Source organism: Puma concolor, chromosome B1, assembly GCF_028749965.1.
Source record: "Puma concolor isolate L17-30 chromosome B1, mPumCon1.1.hap2, whole genome shotgun sequence".
NCBI lineage: Eukaryota > Metazoa > Chordata > Mammalia > Carnivora > Felidae > Puma > Puma concolor.
In genome coordinates this window covers 75367942-75389112 of record NC_141670.1, presented here as the reverse complement: position 1 = coordinate 75389112, position 21171 = coordinate 75367942, and the positions used below count along the sequence as shown (strand labels likewise).

At 38.7% G+C, this 21171-nt stretch overlaps 1 protein-coding gene and 2 pseudogenes across 9 annotated transcripts in view; 2 read left to right on the top strand and 1 right to left on the bottom strand.

Moving 5' to 3' along the window:
• Window positions 1–21171, top strand: part of ARFIP1 (ARF interacting protein 1) — a 129410-nt gene that overhangs the window by 33308 nt on the left and 74931 nt on the right. For all 9 annotated transcript variants that reach the window (XM_086704105.1, XM_025921821.2, XM_086704104.1 and 6 more), the window contains one exon: window positions 16396–16497. In XM_086704105.1, the coding sequence (XP_086560231.1) occupies window positions 16396–16497 (102 nt within the window). The remainder of the gene's footprint in view (window positions 1–16395; window positions 16498–21171) is intronic.
• Window positions 650–9338, bottom strand: LOC112858198 (rho GDP-dissociation inhibitor 1 pseudogene; annotated as a pseudogene).
• Window positions 10059–16387, top strand: LOC112858199 (large ribosomal subunit protein eL39-like; annotated as a pseudogene).

Sequence of the window (21171 nt, the reverse complement as noted above, 5' to 3'; positions counted from 1 at the left end):
TTTTTTTTTTAATAATTTATTGTCAAGTTAGCTAACATATAGTATATGCAGTGTGCTCTTGCTTCCTGAATAGATTCCCGTGATTCATCGCTTACGTAAAACACCCAGTGCTCATCCCAACAGGTGCACTCCTCAATGCCCACCTCCCAGTTTCTCCCTCTCCCCTTCTCCCCCTCCCCCCCCACTCCCCTGCCCCTGTCAACCCTCAGTTTGTTCTGTGTATTTAAGAGTCTCTTATGGTTTGCCTCCTTTGTTTGAAACTATTTTTTCCCCTTCCCTTCCCCCATGGTCTTCTGTTACGTTTCTCAAATTCCACATATCAGCATTGTTTCTAAAGATTGAACTATATAATGTGTGTGTCCATACTTATTTTCTGACTTGGAAATAATTTGGTGCTGGCTGGAGCAGGTTTGTCCTGACCTGTAAGAGCTGTTTGTTAAATTTCCAAGAATTTTATAAGCCAGCTGTTAAATACAGACGTTATATAAAAATTAAGATTTATAAACTTTAAAAATATATATTAAAAACACTAAATACTTAAAACTTGTCAGTTCCTAAATATTTTACTATTATCTGTACTCTTGAGGTTATTTGTGTCTGTGGTATTTCTCTGGTAGAAATACTATATAATGATGTGCTACTGCACATCTCATCCCATCTCTGGAATCAGTGAGGTCGTGTTGGAAGCTTGAAATTTGGCCATAGTGAGAGCATTGACATCCTGAAAATTAATGCAGAGAAGCCTCAATAAAATGGAGGTAGAGGCCAGAAGGGGGAGCTCTCATGCCCTACCATTCATCATCAGTTGTAGACCCCAACAGGGAGAGAGTACCTTCCTGATAAGAACAACCTATGCTTCACTACCCCAAGATTTCACTACCCAACAAGATTTTTCTTGTTGCCCAGCAACAGTCCAGCCAATGAGAGACTGTCACAACTCAGCCAATGAAAAGCCACTAAGACCCCCAGTTTATTTCAGTAGACTTTTTGTTTATAACAGCCCCTCCTAACTCCCCCCCCCCCTTTTTTCAATAAAAGAATGTTCCTCTTCTTTGTTGTCTGGACTTGCCCATATTTTAGCTATGGTTTTGCTTGTAGCTTACATGTCCTGAATTGCAGTTCTCTACTATTCCTGAATAAATTCATTTTGCTGGTAGAGTAACTGGATCTTTTATTTTTAAGGTAGCATCATGGAAGTGGACAAACATCACAAATTAGGGCTTTTAAAAAATTATTTTTAATTTGGAGAACTGGTTGTTAAACATTCACAAGGCACAGTATTGGAAGCATCTTTCTTTTATTCAGTTAATGCCTACTGTGGGGTAGGTACTCTTTATCAGTTGTTTGAATATATCTTCCCTTAAGTATTATTTAAGATGTATATATTTTCTTAATTTTATACATGAGAAATATAAGATTAACAAAGATCACAAAACAACTATATTGTAGATATGGTATTTTAACTTAAGTCTCTCATTTCAAAGTCCTTACCCTTCTCATTATATCATGCTGTTTTTCTGATGCTTTGGAATATGTTTTTAAAGAGGTAACATTTGAGCTGAGCCTTAAATTATGGGCAGGATTTTACTAGATTTGAAGATGAAAGAACATTTTAAACATTGGAAACCATTTGAGCAAATGTTTGCAGATTTCATTACAGAAATGGCAGGTAGATTTATTGGTAGAGGCTCTTTAGAAGGGTAAAAGTTAAGAGAAATAAAGCCTGAAAAGTTGATTGGACCCTATTGTGGAGGACCTTGTCTTAGTCCATTCTGGCTGCTATAACAGAATAGACTAGGTGGCTTTTAAACAACGGAAATTTATTTTTCACAATTCTGGAGATTGGAAGTTCAAGATCAGGTGCCAGCAAAGTTGGGTTCTGGTGAAAGCCCTCTTCTAGGGAGCTCTCTCGGGCCTCTAAGAACACTAATTCCATCCATCCTTTCAAAGGACCTTCTAAAGGACTCACCTCCTAATATCACATTGGGTAATAGGATTTTAACATGTGAATTTGGGGAGTGGTGGATACAAACACTCAAGACCTTCGCAAACCTTAAATGACATGGATCTTTGGGGCGCCTGGGTGGCGCAGTCAGTTAAGCGTCCGACTTCAGCCAGGTCACGATCTCACGGTCTGTGAGTTCGAGCCCCGCGTCAGGCTCTGGGCTGATGGCTCAGAGCCTGGAGCCTGTTTCCGATTCTGTGTCTCCCTCTCTCTCTGCCCCTCCCCCGTTCATGCTCTGTCTCTCTCTGTCCCAAAAATAAATAAACGTTGAAAAAAAAAAAAATGACATGGATCTTAGAAGAGGTTCTAACTTTATTTCTAAAGGACGTAATCCTCAAAGCCTTTTGTATAATTATTTTGAGTGTTTAATTTAAATTCAAATTCAAGTTTAATTTAAATTTAAATTCAAATTCAGTTTCAGTTTAAAGCATGAGTGAAGTACTGTGAACGGATTTTGTCCTGGAAGATGGCATGGAGTTTTTGGTGTTGAGCCCCTGCCAATTTATGTATTGGCTATTAATTTTCACTTCTATAATTAATGTTTTGTAAATGATGTTTCTAAAAGTAGGTCATTCTTTGTGGGTAAGTGAATAGATAATAGCTGGGATATTTATTTTGTTTTTTGGCAAATGACTATTCCTATTAACCTCATTTATGGCGTAAAGTGGTATTAGTTTATCATACTTTTCATTTTCAGAACATTTGTTATAAACTAAAACAACACATGGTTTTACTGCTATAATTTTATCTGCTGTGTCTGTATCATTAACTGTTTGTCCCTCCTCCCCCATCTCTTTTGCAGTGTTCTTTGCCTTTTAATGTTCCATTGGATGCTCCTCTTCAGTTTCTCTTGTCACTCTTATCAATTCATGCCATCTACATCTACATCTACATCCCTGGATTGATAACTCCCAGATTTATGTCTTCATTCTGAGACTCTAGACCTGATTTTGAAATTTCTAATGTACTAGTGGACTTGGATACCCCACAAACATCTTAAATTCAGAACATCTACAACAGAACTCATTTTCTGACCTTCCCAAAGGCAAATAAACCTCCACTTTTCCCACTTTGTTGAGTGACATGGTGGTCTTTCTAACTGTCTAAGCCACAAATTGGGTATGGGTCAGGAGGAGGCATAGGTCATCCTAGATGTTTCTTCCTTTCTTATTTTCAGCAATCTCATCACTCTGTAAGTCTCTTCTGACTTTTAAATAACTCTTGAATCTACTTTTTTCCATTCCCATAACCTTAATTTAGATCATTATTATTTCTTAGTAGAACTGTGAAATAGTGTCTTAAATAGTTTTCTGTGTGCAGTCTTTCCTACTTTCCCTTCAGTCTAACCTCCCACTAGATCAACAATAATTGATCAGGCTCTCCTGCTACTTTTTCCTTATCCCTTTCAAGATGAAGTCCAAGCTGTCTGGCATTATGAAGCCCATCATGATAGGCTGCTGCATACTTTTCTAGCCTCATTATTATTATTATTTTAAAAACTTCTAATTTTGGTGTGCCTGGGTGGCTCAGTCTTTTAAGTGTCAGATTCTTAATTTTGACTCAGGTCATGATCTCATCATCTTGTGATCTCATGGCTCTTGTAAGATCGAGCCCCATGTCAGACTTCACACTGTCAGTGTAGATTCTCTCTTCTTTCTGCCCCTCTCCAACTCATGTGCACACATGCACTATCAATCTGTCTCTCAAACTAAATAAGTAAACACTAAAAAAATTCTAATTTTGATAAGATTTCATACTGAAAACTTAAACTCTTTACCCGATTCACTAACTATTGTTTTGTCCCATTTAATTTAACATTTTTTCTCTTGGTATATACAACTTCTTTTTTGAACCATTTGAGAGTGATTTGCAGACGTCATGTGCCTTTCTTCCTAAGAACAACTTTCTCTTATATAACCTCAATATATTTATCAAAATTAGAAAATGTAATTAAAAAATAGATACGGTGCTATTGTTTAATCCACAGTTGTTCTGATAACATGCTCTACAGCTGTTTTTTCCCTTGTTTTTGAACCAATCCATATTGTACATCATACTTAGCTGTCATTTAAGACTCTTCTTATGTACAGCATTCATCTGTTTTTGTTTCTTATGAGCTTAAGCTTTTTAAATGTACAGGACAGTTTTTGTACTATTTCCTTGATTTTCTTAAAAAATTTTTTAATGTTTATTTTTGAGAGAGAAAGTGAGCATGAGTGGGGGAGGGGCCCAGAGAAAGAGGGAGACAGAAGATCTGAAGCAGGCTCCGTGCTGACCGTGCAAAGCCCAGAGTGGGGCTTGAACCCACAAATTGTGAGATCATGACCTGAGCCGAAGTCCTATGCTCAACCGACTGAGCCACCCAGGCACCCCTCCTTGATTTTTGATGTTTATTATTATTTCCTTCCTATTGCTTGCTTTGAATTTAATTCTCTCCTTTTTTTATTTTCTTAAGGTACAACCTTAGATCATTGGTTTAAGATCTTCTATTCAAATGTAAGCATGTAAAGCTATAATTGCTCTCTAAGCATTGATTTAGGAGCATCACACGAACATTGTTGTTTTTCTTATCATTTCAGTTCAATATATTTTCTTTCATAATTTCTTCTTTGTCCCATTAATTACTTAGATGTGTTATTTAATTTCCGAATTTTGGCGAGGGGGCAGTTCATGGATATCTTACTATGATTGATTGTAAATTAATTCCCCTGTGTTCAGAGTACATACTCTGTATGGTTTTAGTATTTTAAAATTTAATTTATTGAGGCTTGTTTGTGCCCCCAAATATGATCTGTTTTGCTAAACATGTCATGTTCATGTGAAAATAATGTATATCCTGCCATTACTGAGTCTACTATAAATAGTAGACAAGGTGGCTGATAGTGTTCAGATCTTCTGTGTCTATGCAAATTTTCTTTGTCTAGTTCTTTTAATTGCTATGAGAGTAGTGGTAAAATCTCTAATTGTGATTATGGACTTGTGTGTTTCTCCCTTTAATTCTGTCAGTGTTTGTTTCATTTACTTTGAAGCTCTGTTCAACGTACACATTTCTGATTGTTATATATCCCTGATGAACTGATCCTTTTATCATTATGAGATGTCCCTCTTAGCTCTGGTAACGAAGAGAAGGCTTTCTTCATATCTGTTTTAGTCAGGTATTAATAAAGCTGCATTGACTTTGTAGGTCACCATCGTCTCTTGCTTAGATTATTCTGTTAGTCTCCTGATTGTTCTCTTTGCTTCTGCCTTTGCTCACTTTTGGTTTAATTCAACACAGCAGGAAAAGCGTGATCCTTTTAAAACACAAGTCAGATCATTTCATTCTTATGTTCAGAACCCTAAAGTGGCTTCTTATTTCACTGAAAATAAAATCCAAAGCTCTTATGATGGTCTCTAAAGCCACACATGTTCTTGCCACTGGCTGCCTCTTGACATTTCCTGCTCTTCTTCCCTTGCCCTCCCTCAAGCCACGCGGCCTTCTTGTCTTTGCTTGAAAAGCTCAGCTGCTTCTCACTGTCTCGTCTTTGTATTTACTACTCCCTCTGTCTGGAATGCTTTACTCCGAAATAATTGTATGGCTTTCTTCCTCACTTTATTCAGGTCTTAACAAAAATATTAAAACTTCTGAAGTTTTCCCTAATATATGTGCACATATACATGCCCATTAGCACTTACAACTGTATGACATATATATTTATTTGTTTTTTCCCCTAACTAGAATGTAAGGTTTATGAGGGTGGAGAGTCTTGTCTGTTTTGTTCACCATTTCTGTCCTGTGTCCCGTGTCCTGTTTGAAATTGTACCTGGCACATTAGAGAGCTCAATAAGTTAGTTGAACCCATGAGTATATGAATGAGTAATCACCATTCTAACCAATTTGCTTTACTTGCAGTTTCTAGACTATACCTACTTCTTTTCCACTATGCTCCTATTATTCCGTCTAGTTAGAATCTTTTCTTTACTGTGTCCCCCTCTGTTACCCCACAAGATCCAGCTTAGATACCACTTCTCATTCCCTCTTGGTGTTCACCACATTGTTAAGTGCTTCCTTCTGGTGTTCACCACATTGTATTATAATTATTTCCTAAATATACAATACACTTTAAATTTCTGTAAGCCCAAGACCTTATTTCTATTTTTATTTTATCCCTTGCACATTGCCTAGAAGATAGTAAATACTTGTTGAATCACCAGCTGTTTCTAGGAGGAAGAGGAGTAAGAACTTTCTTACAGCTTGAAAAAGTGATGACTATTTAGATAGCTAGATCTTAGTCATGAAGATTGGATTAGAAACCAAAGAACCTAGTGTCTCTTATTTGCAAGAAGCAGACAGTTAACTCCAGCAGCCACAAATAATCCAGGTGTATTGTAAGAATGTAGTAGTAGTGAGGAAAATAGGAATCTCAAAAGAATCCAAGATGACAAGAACATTCAGGATGCCAGTGGAAAAAGGAATGTCTTTTCAAGAGATGATGCTGGGAAAACTGGATTATCCACATGCAAAAGAATGAAGTTGGACACTTATACACAGAGTAGCTCAAAATGGATCAAAGATCTAAATGTAAGACCTAAAACCATATAACTCTTAAAAAGAAAACCTTCGTGACATTGGATTTGGCAAATTTTTCCTGAATATGGTACCAGAAGCACTGGAAACAAAAGTAAAAATAGACAGATTGACTACATCAAAACTGGAAATTTCTATGCATCAAAGGATACAATGAACAGAGTGGAAAGGCAGCCTATGGAATGGGAGAAAATATTGGCAAACCATATATCTGATGTAGTTAATACCAGAATATAGAAAGAACTCCTGTAACTCAAAATAAAAACACACCCCGATTAAAAAACTGAGCAAAGGACTTAAATAGACATTTCTCCAAACATGATATGCACATGGCCAACAAGCATGTGAAAAGGTGCTTGATAGCACTAATCAGAGAAATGTAAGTCAAAACCACAATGAGGTGTTGCCTCTTAGTTATTAGGATAGTTACAACCAAAAAACTGGTAAATAGTGCTGGTGAGTATATGAAGTAATTGGAACTTTTGTGTACCGTTGGCGGGAATATAAAATGACACAACTATTATGGAAAACAGTATGCTGTTTCTTCCAGAATTTAAACATAGAATTACCATATGATCTAGTAATCCCACTTCTGGGTATATTTCCAAAAGAATTGAAAACAGAACCTTGAAGAGATACCTACATACCCGTGTTTATAGACTCAATATTCACAATAGCCAAGAGGTAGAAGCAACCTAAGCGTCCATTGTTGAATGAATGGATAAATAAAATGTGGTGTATACATACAATGGGATATTCATCTTTAAAAAGGAAAAATTCTGGTGCATGTTACAATCTAGATGAATCTTGACATTGTGCTAAATGAAATAGGCCAGTCACAAAGTCAAATACTATATGATTTCATTGATACGAGGTATCCAGAGTAGTCACATTCACAGAAACAGAAAGTAGGATGATACTTGCCAAGGGCTTGGGGGAGAGGGGAATGGAGAGTTGTTGTTTAATGTGTGTAGAGTTTCAGTTTTGTAAGATGAAGAAGTTCTGGAGATTGGTTGTTCAACAGTGTGAATACATTTAATAGTACTGAACTATACACTTAGAAATGGTTAAGATGGTAAATTTTATGGTATGTGTTTTTATCACAAATTCTGTCTATCTATGTATCTATTTATATATGTATGTATGTGTGTATTTATTTATTTTCCTTTGGGGGAGTTTATTTCCCGGTTAGAAAAGAAGCAGGGTCAGGTTCTTGGGCATTCTAGGCTCAGGCCTGACAGGGGAGGTAAGGGGAGGGGGAGGCACAGGGGTGGGCTCCCACTGTGTCCACTTGGTCCCACAGTTGTCCTGGCTGGATCCGGAGAGGGCATGTCAGGGATGGTGGCACCAAGCCTGGGGGCAGAGGTGGCAGGCCAGGGGGCCCAGAGAATGGCACATATGGAGACACTGACAGGCCAGGCACACGACTCCAGGCTGGCAGGCCCAGGTGGGATAAGTAAGGCTCGGCCACTGACCTTGTCCAGAGGGGGCTGTCTGCTGGGACCGTGGGCTCCGGCACTGCCCGCTGGGACAGAGAAAGCAGGGGCGTCAGGACACCTGGCCTCCTAGGTTAGAATGGAGACTACTTCAGTTTTGGCAGTTTGGCTTTCCCCAAGCCCCTGGAGCCATCCCCACAGCCCTGGCTCAGGGAGGGGGCTGGCTAATCCCCGGTAGGCAGGAGAGCAGCAGCAGCACATCCCCCACACTTCCCCAGGGCCTCAGGAGTTGCCGATGGGGCTGAGACGGGGGGAGATCATGTGCTCATGCAGACGTAGGAGGTTAGAGGTTAGTGACGGCCCCCACAGCACATGTTCTACATGTTAAGGCATCATGGTTAGATGGTTACTAACAGTGTTGGATTAATTAACTGGACACAGGTGAAAGCTGGAAGGTGGCTGGCCCCCAGGAAGCCTCCAGTTATGCACCCCACCCCATTCCCATCCTGGAAGAAGAGAAAGAACAGGATTCAGGGCAACTGCAAAGGCCCACAAGGATCTGAGCACCCCATGAGATTCCCTTGGAAATGCCGGGACCTCAGATCAGGCTAGGACAGGTAGGGGAACCTGAAGGTATGGAAGGGAAGGTGGAGACCTGGGCTGGAGGCTCCCTCTCTCCTCTACCCCCCAGTACAGGCAGAAGCAGCAAGGCGAGACCACCAAGGAGACTTCCATTCCTTTTTGATGGTAAGGTTCCACTCCCAAGACAGGTGGTCAGTCTTATTGTCGTCTGTGAAGCGAGACTTGATGTTGTAGCTGTCATGAGCCAGCATACCCTTGGGCGCCTCCTCCATGGAGGCCAGAAGCTCATACTCCTCTGCCTGGGGACCATAGCTTTCCATCAGGTACCAGGTGGTCAATGTTGTCAGTCTTGACGCCTTTCCTGTACGTGTGCTGGATGTATTTCATGCCGGACACAGTCTCCCAGTTCACATCCGGTATTCCATCCCCTCCTTCGGCACAAAGGACTGCTTCTTGAAGCTCTCCAGATCACTTCTCAGGCCCAGCTCCAGAAGACCCAGGGCTGTACTGCACACCAGGATCAGGCGGGTCACAGCAACACTGGGGATTTTGGGGTCAGCAGACACAGCTACGTGGCCCAACAGGGCCTCCTTGTACTTGCGCAGACTCTCGTCATCCTTGTCCAGCTCCTGGATCTCCTGGATGCCCTTCTGGGTGGGGGGGGCTTATGGTTGACCACGTGTTCATCCTCCTCATTTTCAGCCGCAGTCTGTGCTAGCCACTGAGCTATGGGTTCCTGCTCAGCCATGCTCACACCTAGCTGACTCGGACACTAGAGGCTTGACCATGCTGCTCTCATGCTCCCTCCTGCACAGAATCCACCACAATTTTAAAAAAAGAATCTGGGGTGCCTGGGTGGCGCAGTCGGTTAAGCGTCCGACTTCAGCCAGGTCATGATCTCGCGGTCCGTGAGTTCGAGCCCCGCGTCAGGCTCTGGGCTGATGGCTCGGAGCCTGGAGCCTGTTTCCGATTCTGTGTCTCCCTCTCTCTCTGCCCCTCCCCCGTTCATGCTCTGTCTCTCTCTGTCCCAAAAATAAATAAAAACGTTGAAAAAAATTTTTTTTAAATAAAAAAAAAAGAATCTAAGAACAGAAGATTTTCATAAGGTCATACTTCAGAAAGGAAGAACTGGACACAGATAACATTGTCAATAAACTTTGACAAACTTGATTAACACTTGTGAGCTAGAGTTTGGGAATGTTTAAGCTGTGACCTGTCATCTGCATAATTCTCCTCTTTGCTTTGCTTTTCCACTCATTTGTCTTCCAGTACCCCCATTGACTAATTCTCTCAGCATCCCTTATTTACCCTTCAGAAAGAGTCTGATTAGCTCAGGACATTTCTCTTTCCTCTATTGGGCAATACTTTTCTAACCGGCCCTTCTCTTAGCTTGTGACCTGTGGATCAGCCAGCCTGTGTCAGGGGCTCTTCTTTGTTTCAATTACTGGGCACCCCTTAATTGGGGACTATGAAAGAAACAGTTTCTCTTAGTAGAGACCAGTGAATTTCTGTAAATTTATGCATAAAGTAGCCAGATATCCCCTAAACAAGACATTTCAAGTTCTTTTAAAATAGATACTATTTTCGGGCACCTGGGTGGCTCAATCTGTGAAGCAAGTCTGACTTCAGCTTAGGTCATGATCTTGCAGTTTGTGAGTTCCAGCTCTGCATTGGGCTGTCTGCTGTCAGCACAGATCCCACTTCAGATCCTCTGTTCCCCTTTCTCTCTGCCCTCCGCCCTGCTCATGCTCTCTGTCTCTCTCAAAAATAAATAAAATACTTAAAAAAAAAAAATAGAATAGGTACTACCTTAGTAATAAGGAGCTCTCTCCTTTTTTCCACCATCATGGTGCAGCTGACCATTCCTCACCAGGTCTTCTCACAAGACTTTCAGGACCAGGCAATTCCTTGCCAAGAAATAAAAGCAGAATTGTCCCATCCGCCTGTGGATTCACATGAAAACTGGTAATAAAATCAGGTACAACTCCAAACGGTGGCATTGGAGAAGAACCAAGCTGGGTCTGTAAGGGATCGCACGTGAGATGGCACACATATTTATGCTGCCTGAAGGTCATGTGTTCTGTCCCATCCTTCTGTAAACCTCCCTACTACCTGAACAGCAGATGTTTTATCAGGGAAATGATTTTTCTCTGTTACTATGCTTCTATCCCATAGGTTGGTTCAGTTATAAATGTGTGAGACCTTTTGATTGAAAAAAAAAAATAGAATAGTAATAAGGAGGATATAGTGGATGCTGTGGTGCGTAGTCCATTTACTCCCTTTGGAACTAAAGCCCTCATTCCAAGAGTATTGCTTGCTGAGGGCTCATAGCTGAGTCTTCCCAGGAATTGCCTCTGCCAATGACAGTTGCCTTGTCCCTGGTTATACCCCTAGAGGATAGCCTGCACCTAATGATCAGTGGTAGAGATGTGGGGGTACAAGGGCCTAGCCGCCTTGCCTTAATTTGGACAACTGTAAAGAGCCATCTCAGCTTCAGTGGTCCCTATGGTATTGGCCAACACATACAATGTTACAATAACATTGCTATTTTATACAGTCTTACTGGCCTCTACTGAAGTACTTTACTGGAGATCTCTCCAGTACTTGTCTGAATGCAAACTTCTCTTTCACATCTATTTCAGAGACTCTTTCCCTTGGAATCCCCTCTAAAGTGGAGGAGTTTTGTCTTCCCTTTTTAAACTTTTAGAATCTTCTCTAATTTATTTTTCCCTTTACTTGCAAGCCTTAAGGAAGATTTAGTTTTACTGATTCCTCACTTGTTTGAAGTCTGTGATAAGATGAACTCTGAAATAAGACTTTTTAAAAAAAATCAGTATTGGGGGGGGGCGGCACCTAGGTGGCACAGTCAGTTGAGCCTCTCTTGATTTCGGCTCAGGTCATGATGCCAGGGTCATGGGATTGAGCCCCATATTGGGCTCCATGCAGAGCATGGATCCTGCTTGAGATTTTTTCTCTATCTCTAAAATAAAATAATTAAAAATAAATTTAAAAATCAGTAGTTTTTATAATATATTTAGGAATGCAAGGAAATAAGTTTTTTGGTAAATGTTTTAATGTTTAATTAAATGATTAATGTTTAAATGTGTAAGGATTTTGCATTATTTTGAAAGGTCTTTTTTCATTGGCCTAACCAAATAGTATTTCAGTTTGACATTTTAGTCTTTCATTATAACTGTCTCAAAATAATTAAAGTGCACTAATTTTGAAATATTGATAATTAACTTTTTTTTCTATTCCACACGTTTCCCCCTGGTTTGTTTTACTACAGTGATATCCACTAGAAGTAACAAATGTGTTATTCTGTACTCCTTGGGTGGGACAAAGGAGAGAGTGGATGTGGAGCACAAATGCGTAATGATTATATTAACACCTTCCCAACTCCAAATCTGACTTTTGGTGTAACTCATGGCACTCCTTGCCGTTCAATAAACATTTATTGAGAACCTTTTGCTTGCCAAATCCTGGGCTAATCTCTGAGCACACAGATATGGCTAAGAGTGTCTCCATCCTCAAGGACCTTACTTTATTCACTCAGATCTTTGTTCTTTTGCCCTAGGAATACAAACAGGGATACAAGGATGTAGAGATAGTCCATTTTTGTGCCAGATAGTATAAACATTATTAGGTATAATTTTTATCGTGATAAAAAGGTTTGTATAACGAGTAGAATGTAACATAAATGAGGATCTACGGGAAGCAGAACATTTCTGGAGCTGCCAAGAAATAGAGATTTGGCCTAGAATGACCCTAGGATTTATGTTATCCGTAACTATTCCGGTAGGTTTGGTATTAGAGGGTCCTAAAGAAAGAGGGGCACACGCTTGCTGTTCTAGGTATTTATTAAAGAGTCTAGTTGGGCTTCCAAACTAAATCAGTGGTGCTTTTCCCCAGAGCAGTGACTACCTTATTTGTTTTTTATATTCTCTAGAATTTAGTAAGAATGCCTTCACTAAATGTTGGGTAAATTTGTCTACACCAGTGTTTTTCAAAGTGTGGCTTGGAGGCCCTAGAGGTCCCCAGGAATATTCCAGGGAGTCTACAAGGTAAAACTTTGAAATGTTAGAGAAGACATTTGAATTGTTTGCATTTTTCATTGTTGTGTCGTTTGCACTGATGGTGCACAAGAATAGGTAAATAAAACTGCTGGTGTCTTAGCAGGAATCGAGGTGGTTGTCCCAAGCTGTAGGAGTAGTCATATTCTAGACCATTATGTACTTGCATTTAAAAAAAATTACCAGGGCACCTAGGTGGCTCAGTCAGTTAAGCATCCGACTTCGGCGCAGGTCATGATCTCACGGCTTGTGAGTTCGAGCCCCATGTCGGGCTCTGTGCTGACAGCTCAGAGCCTGGAGCATCTTCAGATTCTGTGTCTTTCTCTCTGTGTCTTTCTCTCTGTGTCTCTCTGCCCCTCCCCTACTGACACTCTGTCTCTCAAAAATAAATAAACATTAAAAAAATTTTTTTTTAATTACCAACTTCACTTAAGAATGTCTTTAGTGAAGCAGTAAAAGTTTTCAATCTTATTAAGCCTTTTTAACATTCTGTGGGACAAAATGGGAAGTATGTATAAAGCACTCTTGCTGCATGACAAGGGTAGCTGAACTAACTGCAGAAGCAAACTGTGGCTATATTCAGACTTGGTTATTTAGGAGACATACTTTTGGAAAACCTGTTACTGTAAGTAAAATAATGGACATTATTTTTTGCCAGCGGTCAAATTCAAGTTTTCCAGCAAAAATTAGAATTTTGGAAAATTTGAATCCAAAGACTGTTTTTGATAAAAATCAGATATAAAAGTAAGACTTTTTATTATATAAGGAACTGTGTCAATATTTGGATGATATGTGTAAGTCATCAAACCAATGTTTTCTAAATGACCAATGCATGATGGTACCAAATCATGCATATGTGAAAGACACATTCAGAGTACAGGGTAGACCGATGGATTTTAATGCTATAGATTATGAAAGATGTTCATCATTATGGTATCATGCTTTTATATTCCACATTGTAGTTAACTTTTAAGACAGGACCACTTGCTGGGGCGCCTGGGTGGCTCAGTCGGTTAAGCGTCTGACCTTGGCTCAGGTCATGATCTCATGGCTTGTGGATTGGAGCCCCGCATTGGGCTCTGTGCTGATAGCTCGGAGCCTGGAGCCTACTTTGGATTCTGTGTCTCCCTCTGTCTCTGCCCCTCCCCTGCTCTCACTTTGTCTCTCTTTTTCTCTCCTTCTCTCTCAAAATAAATAAACATAATAAAATTTTTTTAAAAAAATTGACCACTTGTCAAGTTTTGATATAGTATCAAAAAAGTATATCCACAATTATTTGAAAAGACAGTAGCCACATAAGCCATGTTTTCTTCATATACTTCTACCAAAACAACATACTGCAACAGATTGAATGTGGGAATAGATAGAAGAGTCCAGCTGTCTTCTCATAAAGGCAGAAGAATTCAGAAATTTGCAAAACCATGTAACAGTGCTACTGTTCTAAGTTTTTGTTGCTTTAAGTATAATTATTTTCATATTAAGAATTTATGTTAACATGTGTATATAATTATTACTTTTTTTTTTTTTTTTTTTTTTTTAGAGAGAAAGAGTGCAAGCTGGGGAGAGGGGTAGAGGGAGAGAAAGAGAGAGGGAGAGAGAATTCTAAGGAGGCTCCATCTTAGCACAGAGCCTAATGCAGGGCTCAGTCCCACAACGCCAGGATCATGACCTGAGCTGAAATCAGGATTTGGATGCTCAACCAACTGAGCCATCCAGGCACCCCTGTATTATTACTTTAAAATGGATTAATAATTAGCTTTTTTAATATACAGCATTACTTTCTAATACAGTAAACATTGATAGATATAACCCATATAAATAAAAGCTTTTGGGGATACTTAATGATTTTTAAGAATGTAAATGGGTCTAGGGGTGCCTGGGTGGTTCAGTCAGTTGAGTATCCGACTTAGGCTCAGGTCATGATCTCACATATTAAGGGTTCAAGCAAGGTCAGAGGCTGTGCTGACAGCTCAGAGCCTGGAACCTGCGTCAGATTCTGTCTCCCTTTCTCTCTCTCTCTGCCCCTCCCCTGCTTGCTCTCTCTCTCTCTCAAAAATAAACATTAAAATAAAAAGAAGAAGAATGTAAAGGTGTCTTGAGCCCAAAAAGTTTGAGAATTGCTGATCTGTATAGTGTTATCAATAGATTCGTTTAAGTCCTACCTTATATATTTGACAGTATCTTCTGTCTCACATACTTAATGATATACACACTATATGAAAAGTATTGTTGGGTGTCATTCAGTATTTTAATTAGGCCTTTTTATGTTTCATGGAAGTAGAGACTAGACCACAAACCAATTTGCATTCATACTTGCTTTTAGTAGTATAACTTACCTAATTATAAAAGTTCAGTGCAATTTTTTTTTTAAGTTTTCTGGCCTTGGTGTGCCTGGGTAGCTCAGTCAGTTAGGCGTCTGACTCTTGATCTCGGATCAGGTCTTGATCTTGGGGTCGTGAGTTCAAGCCCTGTGTTGGGCTCTGCGCTGGGTGTGAAGCCTACTTAAAAATAAAAGTGTTTTTTTTTTTTTTTCTTAAATAAAGTTTTCTGGCCTTGAACCTTTCCTTAACCCCTTAAAAATTAGTAATGCACGAGCTAGATATGACAACACTCTCTTAGTTATTTTAATCTTAAAAACAATACTTTCAGAGAAAATCAAAGAACCTCTTATGCTCTTGGCAGTAAGATTCAGTTCTGTAAATTAAACACACACACACATTTTAGTTATTTGGTTTGGTTTTGGTAATTCTGTGCAGTGCAGAATCAGGGGTAGCAGGATTCAGGTCTGAGTGTTAGAACATACAATGTTAGGTATCAATTGTGTACCTAACATGTATTTTATTCTAGTGGGCACTGTTGTTATAAGTGTGAGTGTATGTGCATGTAATGCTTTTAAAGCCATTACTGGTTTAAAAGGGAAAGGGAGGCAAGGAGAAGAGAGGGATGAGGGATACCTGTTCTCTGTGAAAAGTGGAATCAATGGTTTAGTTATTTACTCTGAAGTTTTTAAAGTGAGGGAAACTAGATAATTTTTAAGACTCTTTACAGGTATAAAATTCTCATTTTATCTTGTAGCCACGTATGTTTCTTAAATCACATAGGATTGGAGCAAAAAAAGTTTTTATTAACCAGAATTGACTTTCTGTTACCGATTAACTATATTAAGTTCCTGAAAGAAATTTATATTTTATAGAAAATGTGCTTATAAAATTAAGGAATGTATTTTTAAACATTATTTGACTGTTAGAACAGTAAAGCCAGAATGTAAAATTTTAATTCTCCTAGTGTACAGATTGAAACATTTTGTTGTATCAGGGAAACTCTTTAAACAAAAGCTGGCTGAGAAGCCCATTATGTACAACAGGAAAAGTAGAGCTGCTGTAGTTGAATTAATAATGAAGTGTGGCTTTCTGTGATATTTTTTTCAGTTGTAACTGGTAGCCTTATCATAATACTATTTATGAGGCAATTTATTATTGCCCCCTGGGATCTGCAAGTAACTTGTTCTTAAATAAGAAGTTTAAGTTGACTCCAGTTTTAAAAGCCGGATACATTTTTATTATATTAATATCATATTTATTATGTGTTAGTTAGGTTGTAATTATTTTTTTTAATGCTATAATGATGGCTTTTAAGTGCTATAAACATTAACAATCTTTTGAATATTTGCCTCTTATGATTTGGTGCTATTTACAGCTGTTTCTTGTTTTGTTTTGTTTTGTTTTGTTTTAGGAGTCTAGCATGGCTCAAGAATCTCCCAAAAATTCAGCAGCAGAAATTCCAGTGACTAGTAATGGAGAAGTTGATGACTCTCATGAACATGGCTTTAATAGGGTAAGAATATTTTCCTTTCTGTTGATACAGAGGACCACGATAAGCCTATCAGATGAAAGTAATAGAATTTAATTTAGGAATATTTTCTTAGATTGGCTGAAGTGTTAGGAACCTAATGTTACCACGTAGGGGTGACTAGGTGGGTTATGTTCGTGATTTGTCAAGGTTAAGCTCCTAGCCAGTAAGCATTCATGCCTTGATGTTATCATCAGTAGTTCTGTTACATGATTGGAACAAAGTATATCTGATGATTTTGGTATATGACTTTATGAAACTATTTAATATTTGTGATAAGAAAAAATACTAACTATAGATTACCCTTTCAAAAATTGGCAGTAATCTCTTTTCTGTGTGTCTTTAGTACATATTTCCTAAGTAGGCTTCTCCTGACTTTGCCATTTACTTTCTAAAGTGGCATACTTGACTTGGTGGAAAATGAAAGTTGCAGTGCTTTCAATTTTGATCTGCCTCTCATTTGAAATTGAAATTTAATGCATTTTAACGGAAACACCATGGGTTTGAAGATAACTTGGGTGCACATTTTAGCTATGTCATTTCTAGCAGTGTAACCTTGGGCAGGTGTTTAATCTCTTCTAGTTTTTGTTTTATGATCTCTATAAATGAGAATCTTACTTTCATGGGGATATTGATATTAAATGAGATAAAATAAATAATATGCCTAGGATAGTCCTAGAAATGGTAGTGATGGTTATTATTTCTGGATATATTTACAATAAATACCCCTTTTTATGACATTTGATACGTGTACAACTTTAAAAATATAATGTTCATATTTTTGAAAAAGGAATAGTTGAAAGAAATGGATTATTTTATAGGTTTTTTTAATTTAATTTTTTAAAATAAATTTCTTTAATGTTTATTTGTTTTTGGGAGAGAGAGAGAGAGAGAGAGAGAGAGAGAGAGAGAGAGAGACTGGGCATGAACCGGGAGAGAGACAGAGAGAGAGGGAGACAACAGAATCCAAAGCAGGCTCTGGGCTCTGAGCTGTCAGCACAGAGCCCGATGTGGGGCTCGAACCCCCGGACTGCAAGATCATGACCTGAGCCGAAGTCACACTCAACCTACCGAGCCACCCAGGCGCCCCAAATTATTTTATAGTTTAAATAGGACTCTTTTTCATATGCTGAAGAATAAAATCCTTTATTTTAACATAATTTGACATTTTGGGTCAGATAAATTCCTTGTTGTAAAGGATTGGCCTCTGCATGTAGGATGGTTAGCGACATCCCTGGCCTCTTCCTTCTGTTGTGACAAGCAAAAATGTCTCCAGACATTGCCAAATGACCCCTGGTGGGAGGAGAAACTCACCTCTGGTTGAGAACCACTGTTTTAGATTGTTTTAATTGATTTTAGTAAATTCCACTGAATTTCACTTATTTTTGCCTTCACAGTTTTTTGGAAGGAATGAATGTGTCTTCAAACTTGAGGGTTATTTTAATTGTGAGTGCTTTAATTTGGTGTCTATGTACCTGTGGCCTTAAAGTAGAGGAACTCACAGAATAGAGACTCTTTAAATTCTGGGCACACAAAGGAAATTTTCACTTCAGGTTTTTGTCTTTCTTGTGTTGGAAAATACTAAGACACACCTGCATAATAAGCTAATCACGTTACCATCATTAGACTCTAGCAATTACTTTATAAACTTCTGTTAATTCAAATAACTCATTATACCAAGATTTTAGTTAATGATTGCTTCATTTATTTTTGGTAACAGTCCTTTTGCAAACTTATTCTGCAGATAGTTATCGAGTATCTGCTGTGTATCGAGTATCTGCTGTGTATCACACTGTGGATATGGTAGTGAATAAAAATGACAAAAATACTGCCATCAGGGAGTTGATGTTCTAATAAACAGTCTAATGACTTTAGTCCAAGAAAATGCAGTACATACAAATGCTGCATTGTTTTGGATATTCACCTGCCACCTTAAGCCTGTTTCTTTTTCTTTTCTGTTGGTTTTGTTCTCTTTTGAGCTACCACTTACGCACAGTAAAACACAGATGTTAAGTATACAGCTCAATGGAAGCACCACACACATCAAGATGTAGAACATTTCCAGGACTTTAACTGGCCCCGTCTTGCCCCCTTCAAGGCAGTACGCTGCCCTGTCTCCCAGAATAATCACTGCTACTCTGACTTTAGCATCACAGATTGCTTTGGACTATTCCTGAACTACAAATAAATGGAATCTTACAGTATGTACTCTTTTTTGACTGACTTCACTCAGTGTTATTCCTGTGAAGTTTATTCAGTACTGTTGTTTGTGGCAGTATTTCATTCTTTTTCACTGTGCTGTAGTTTTTCATTCTGTTAATATGTCACAATTTTGTATATCCATTCTTCAGTTGATGGATACCTAGGTTTCCAGTCTGTGGCTATTATGAATAAAGCTGTCGTGACCATTCTGGTGCAAGTCTTTTGGTGTACGTAATCACCTATTTCTATTGGGTATATACCCTAGTGTGGAATTGCTAGATACATGATGTTTGGCTTTGGTAGATATTGTCAACTAACTTGCCAAAGTGGTTCCAGCAGCAGGTAAGAGTTCTAGTTATTACACGTCCTTACCAATTCTTAGTATTGTCATGCCTTTTAATTTTAGCGATTCTGGTGGAAGCATAATATTCATCTCTCTAATGACTAATGATGTTAAGCGTATTTTCATATTCTTACTGATCATTTGGATATTATCTTGCATGAAGTCCTTTTTCAAGCCTTTTGCCCATTTTTCTCTTGGGCGTGTGCCTTTTTCTAATTTTTTTACAGGAGTTCTTTATTCTGGATATAAGTCATTTGTTTGAATATGTGTATTTCACATATTTTGTTCTAGTCAGTAGCTTGCTTTTGTACTCTATTAATGGTATCTTTTGATGAACAAAAGTTGCTAATTTTAATGAAGTCAAATTTATCTGTGTCATTTTAGTGATTTTTGTGCCCCTTTTGAGAAATCTTGGCCTATCCCAGTATCATGAAGATACTGTTTTCTTCTAAAAGGTTTTTTTTAAAGTTTATTTATTTATTTTGAGAGAGAGAGGGTGCACGTGGGGGAGAAACAAAGAGAGAGAGAGAGAAAGAATCCCAAGCAGGCTCTTAGCTGTCAGCACAGAACCCGATGCAGGGCTCAAACTCACAAACCGTGAGACCATGACCTTAGCTGAGATCAAGAGTCAGATGCTTAACCACCTGAGCCACCCAGACGCTCCCGAAAGTTTTTTTGTTTTGCTTCTCACACTTAGCTCTGTGATTCATCTTGAATTAAATTTTTGTGTAGTGTGATGCAGGTGCCAAGGTTCATTTTTTTTCCTCATGAGTATCTTACTGCTATTCACTGTTTATTGAAAAGACTGTCCTTTCTCCACTGGGAGCTTTTGCTGTCAATCAGGTGGCCATATATGTGTGGGACTGTCTCTGGACTCTGTTTTATTTCTTTGTCTTTTTGTCTTTCTTTACAATAATACCACACTATGTTACTTAATTACTACACTAATTAAGTCTGGAACAAATATTATCTTTAACCTTAATAGCTGGTGGGTAATTCCTCCAGCTCTGTTCTTTTTCTGGGTTGCCTTATACTTAAACTTATTCATGACTCTTCACTTAACCTTATTTGCCTTTGAGTAGCACTGAAAAAAAATAGAGTCTTACTAGAGTGAAGTGATTTAAACCTTCAAATATCTGTATAAGCTCTTTGCTTATGCAGTCAAAGCCAGTTAACTTGCTGCTTTGTGTCAAATTCTTTTTGGACATTTTCCTGCAGTGTTATTTCACTTCTCTTGGGTGGTAAAAGAAGAAAAAAAGATGTTCTCCTGGAGGCCTCCTTTTATTGGATGTGAACTTTACCTGGGAAAGGCTCCTTAAGAAGCAGTTAACCTGGAGCACCCAGGTGGCTCAGTCAGTTGAGTGTCCAACTCTTGACTTCGGCTTAGGTCATGATCCCAGGGTTGGGAGGTCGAGCCCTGCATTGGGCTCCACATTGAGTGTGGAGCCTGCTTGAGATTCATTCTCTCTCTCTCCCTCCCTCCCTCCCTCCCTTCCTTCCCTCCCCCTCTTCCCCGCTCACATGCAGTCTTTCTCTATCTAAAAATAAAAAATAAAAGTGCTCAGTTGGTTACGTGTCCGACTTCAGCTCAGGTCATGATCTCACGGTTCGTGGGTTCGAACCCCGCATCAGGCTCTGTGCTGTCAGCACAGAGCCTGCTTCAGATCCTCTGTCCCTCTCTCTCTGGCCCTCTCTGCTCTATCTCTTCCTCTCTCAAAAATAAATAAATATTTTAAAAATAAATAATTTAGAAATAAACAATATCTACTTCAAGTAGTATACCCCACTTCACCTCCCTAAAGAAATTCAACATGATAAAATTTCTGTATCTGCTCTTATTAAAAATATATGTATCACAGGAGTCTCTTATTTGATATGTTGAATTAAAATGAAATTGGCTGTGTGATTCCTTTCACCACAAGTGAAAATAATGTTTCAAAAGCAACTTTTGACCATTTTGAATAAATTATACTCAAGATCTTTTAGGCATATGTTTACTTCAGTTTTAGCATACTCCTTTGTTTTCCTGAGAAATAAAAGGGAAATTGCATTTAGCCTGAAATTCATGTTTATATTTTATTACTGATGAAAATTCATATGGAAAATAAGTGTTA